The sequence below is a fragment of the Henckelia pumila genome, chromosome 1 (genome assembly GCF_033568475.1).
Source record: "Henckelia pumila isolate YLH828 chromosome 1, ASM3356847v2, whole genome shotgun sequence".
Classification (NCBI taxonomy): Eukaryota; Viridiplantae; Streptophyta; class Magnoliopsida; order Lamiales; family Gesneriaceae; genus Henckelia; species Henckelia pumila.
This window is the reverse complement of record NC_133120.1, coordinates 110,395,864-110,399,657: the sequence shown is the minus strand read 5'-3', so window position 1 is coordinate 110,399,657 and position 3,794 is coordinate 110,395,864. Positions and strand designations below refer to the sequence as shown.

Below are 3,794 nucleotides of genomic sequence, written 5' to 3'. Positions count from 1 at the left end.
TAGCTATTGTGTTAAAACTTTTGACACGCTATATAAATGAAGCATAACTATATATGTGTGTTTTAAATTCAGAAATTTAATGATTTTTATTTGATGGAATGATATGGTGACAAATTAATGTTTGTGTTTTATATGATCAGGAAACACGAATATGTATTCTCTGATCATGAGACATCGGTTGAGAAACAACAGTAACAAAACTCTCTATGTGACGGAGAAGCTTTCTGATAATCGCCCTACCACCTACAGGATACGGCTGGAACCATACGAAACCAGTAGCGACTTCCAAGCTGCTAAATACGAGGATAACTCTTACGTTTACAACTGTTGTCTAACTATGATTGTGATTTTTGTGGACGGGTACCAGGCATCTGGTGGCCTCAATCCTTGGGAATATATTCCATTCTTTGAGCTAATCTTCGACATCGACGAGGGCAGTAACACGTTGATCGTGTCTGGGATTCAGGCAAAGTCATCGGATTACTTTCCCTGCCGGTATATATATATAATATATATATGTCTCCCATTCCCAGCTACTTTTTTTTTTTCTAACTGCATTAATTATCTCTATATAAATGCTGCACGTTTTAAGGCATTAATTAAGCGTGTTTCTAGCTTGTTGTACCATATATATATATATATATATATATATAAACATAAATTTATCCTCTTTTATGATGGATTCTACTTTTGCAAGGTGCTTGCCTTTGTGGAGCTGTTTTACAGAAAGGTATATCTCTAACTAACAAAATCCATATATATGCATGGGAACCATGCATATGAATCATCATATATATAATTAATCCTAATGTATTGATATACTAATTGATTTGGCTTTTGGCGGGTTTAGTGGTAGGCAAAAAGAAATCATTAAGGTCAGCGGATTCAAGGCCTTCAAACCTGAGAACGAGGGACGTCTCTTTTCAGACGACAAGGTAGGTAACTTAATATTATATTTCAGCAAAAAAATTTATCAGTCATATTTTTTTATTGTATATCTGAACTTATAACAAAATTTGAACATACTTTTCTTAGAAAATAAGATAAGAAGTTGTATTATAAAATTAAAGCAAGTTCCTAGATAAGTACGTAGTTCATATATGTTGCATCAAATAGGAAATGGTGACCATCTATGTAATGGTCAACTATGACGGGGAACGTAAAAAAAACGACGAAGGTGGCTTTACATGGTCCAGCGGAGCTCATACCAAATGGAAAGCTATTTTATTTGTTAAGAATCAGTTGAGCCTAGACGGAGTGACCCATCAGATTTGCGCCACTCTTGGTTTGAATTCGAATGAAGTCCAAATTATGTTCTCCGACCTACCAGAAAATATTGCAGATTCTTATTACTTTAAAGACTCGCGACGTTTTAATACATATTTAACTTTAAACTCTCATATTTTCAAAACCATACCTCAGCTGCATGTAAAGATCGATGTTGTGAAGTCTAATGATACATCCTCAAGTATGCCAATCCAAGATGCCTCTAACTAGCTAGAGGTGATTGATTGATGATGTGGTCAATTTTTGTTTTTTGTTTTTATTATTTATTTGTTGGACAACTTTCTTTTTAGGTATCCAAAACTTATTTTGCTAAATGTCACTCTGACTGGGATCTTTGTTTAATATTAGTAAGAGTCATTTGAAATATTTATGATAATTTCTTCATTGGCCAAATTGTTTCAATTTGTACGGTTGCTCTATTCGGAAATCGGGTCCTCAACACTTGTGTATTCCATTAATGAGAATCGATACTTTTGTAAAATTTGAAATTTTAGAGATATTTAATTTAGATTTTTATATTTTTCTTCATGATCTTTCTCACTTTTTTTCCCTTAATTAATTCTGAAAATCATATAGCGGAAAATACTTGTTTATTAGGCCTAAATCATGTTACGTGCCCTCAGGATTTGTTATATCTCTCTTCCCAATAAGATGGGTTAAATATATTAACCATTATTCGTGATTAATGTTAAACCTAAACATGATTATCCCGATGACTCGATGGATTTAATTATATAATTGGGTCCTTAACAATACCATCTCCGTTAAATTAGACTTTTCTCGAAAGTTGGGCCTCTAGTATTATAACTTATTTTCTTCTACCTTCTCTGTTTAGTGTCAGTCAATTATACAGTATTTGTAGCGTCGAGTTTCAGTTTGACAAGTCTAAAATCTGCTCTAAAATTTACTCTTTTTAAAAAATAAAAATAAAAACTTTCTTGCAAAGATAAAAAAAAAAATCAAAATAATATGTTCATATCTCTTGTAAAATGCAAAAATACCTCTTTTGTTTTTCCTGTTTTAAAGTAATATTTCTTGAAGCGATTTTTTGTAAAGCATTGTTCAATATATGCGGGTTATCCGAACTTCTACGGGTACGAATACTACACAACACCGACCAGGGAAAAAAAGAATCAGGCTCAAAGTTTGACGTTTTGATAAAAATAACTGAACTGATTGGGTCCACCTCTAGACTACTTTAGTTAGACACCAAAAAACTAGGTATCGCAACGGGACGAGTCTGGTTAAATCCGGGACCCGCCCCGCCTTCCTTTGGACCCGTCCCGTCCCGCGAACCCGGTGGGTCCAATTCGGGTTAGTCCCGTTGGACCCGCCATTAATTAAATAATTTTAAATTTATTAAAATAAAAATAAAAAAAAGTTTAAAAATTAACAAATTTCATTAAATTTAATTTCAAATATAGGTTTATAATATTTAAGACAAAAAAGAAATTATTCTCACAAATTTAAATTTATTAACTTGTAATTAATTAATATTTATTAACTAAAAAATATTATAATGATTTATTTTTATACTAAACATATCATAATAAATAAACTAATTTCAATCAAATAATATTACACATTCAAATTATGGATAAAATATTAATTATTTAGTATAATAATATACTTATATATTATTAATATTACATATATATTTTATATTTTTATATATACATGGATATTTTAAATTTTTATATATATAATATTTTGGCGGGGCGGGTTTGGCCAAACCCGAGACCCGCCCCGAACCCGCTTGTGAACCCGCTTATGCGGGTCTAGACCCGCCCCTTCGGGGCGGGTTTGATGCGGGGGCGGGTTTAGACCCGCCCCATTGCCATCCCTACAAAAAACGAATACAATTTTTTAATGCACTTGGCCCCCTAAATTAATGGGCTTGAAGTTGAAATCGCTTGGGCCTCGTCTCATATTTGAGTCTATCAAGAATCTCGTGATCTCAATAAAGGGATAATTGCATTCACCTCCTGTGAAAAGTCTTGAAAGACATAAAACCCCATAAAAAATATTAATAAGTTAATCCATTCCTCAATTTTTTAAAATGTAACACATTTCACCCCTATGTTATACAAATACGGGCACATTTATAACCTCTCATAGGGGTTTTTATGCTAATTTTTTTAAAACATAGGGTCTAACATGCTATCAATTTTACACAGGGTGTTTTATGTCTTTTAGACTTTTCATAGGGGGTGTGAATGCAATTAGCCATCTCAATAAAATTATAATCATGCTATTGCATAAGTTTTAGTTTTATGTTCATGACTTGATTAAAATTTTGTGAAAGAAAATGTAGTAAGTGTTTTCTAAAAACTCTCCTAAACATTACTAATTACAAAATATGAGTCTATTAAGATAGTTTTGGACAAGCCTATAGCTCCCCTCAGAATGGATATAAAATAGCCATCTACTGAGAAAAAAAAAATCTCAATATTGCTCGAGTAATTGAGTTCTGAATTTTTAGATATGCCGAAGAAGAATAGTTGCAA

At 32.3% G+C, this 3,794-nt stretch overlaps 1 protein-coding gene across 1 annotated transcript; it reads left to right on the top strand.

Annotated features, from left to right (window-relative positions):
- The first annotated feature begins 311 nt into the window (after positions 1-311).
- Positions 312-1,497, top strand: LOC140872459 (uncharacterized). The gene is made up of 4 exons (XM_073275304.1): positions 312-495; positions 698-730; positions 851-935; positions 1,117-1,497. The coding sequence occupies exons 1-4, from the start codon at positions 338-340 to the stop codon at positions 1,495-1,497; spliced, it is 657 nt and encodes a 218-aa protein (XP_073131405.1). The 5' UTR covers positions 312-337.
- Positions 1,498-3,794: the final 2,297 nt, after the last annotated feature.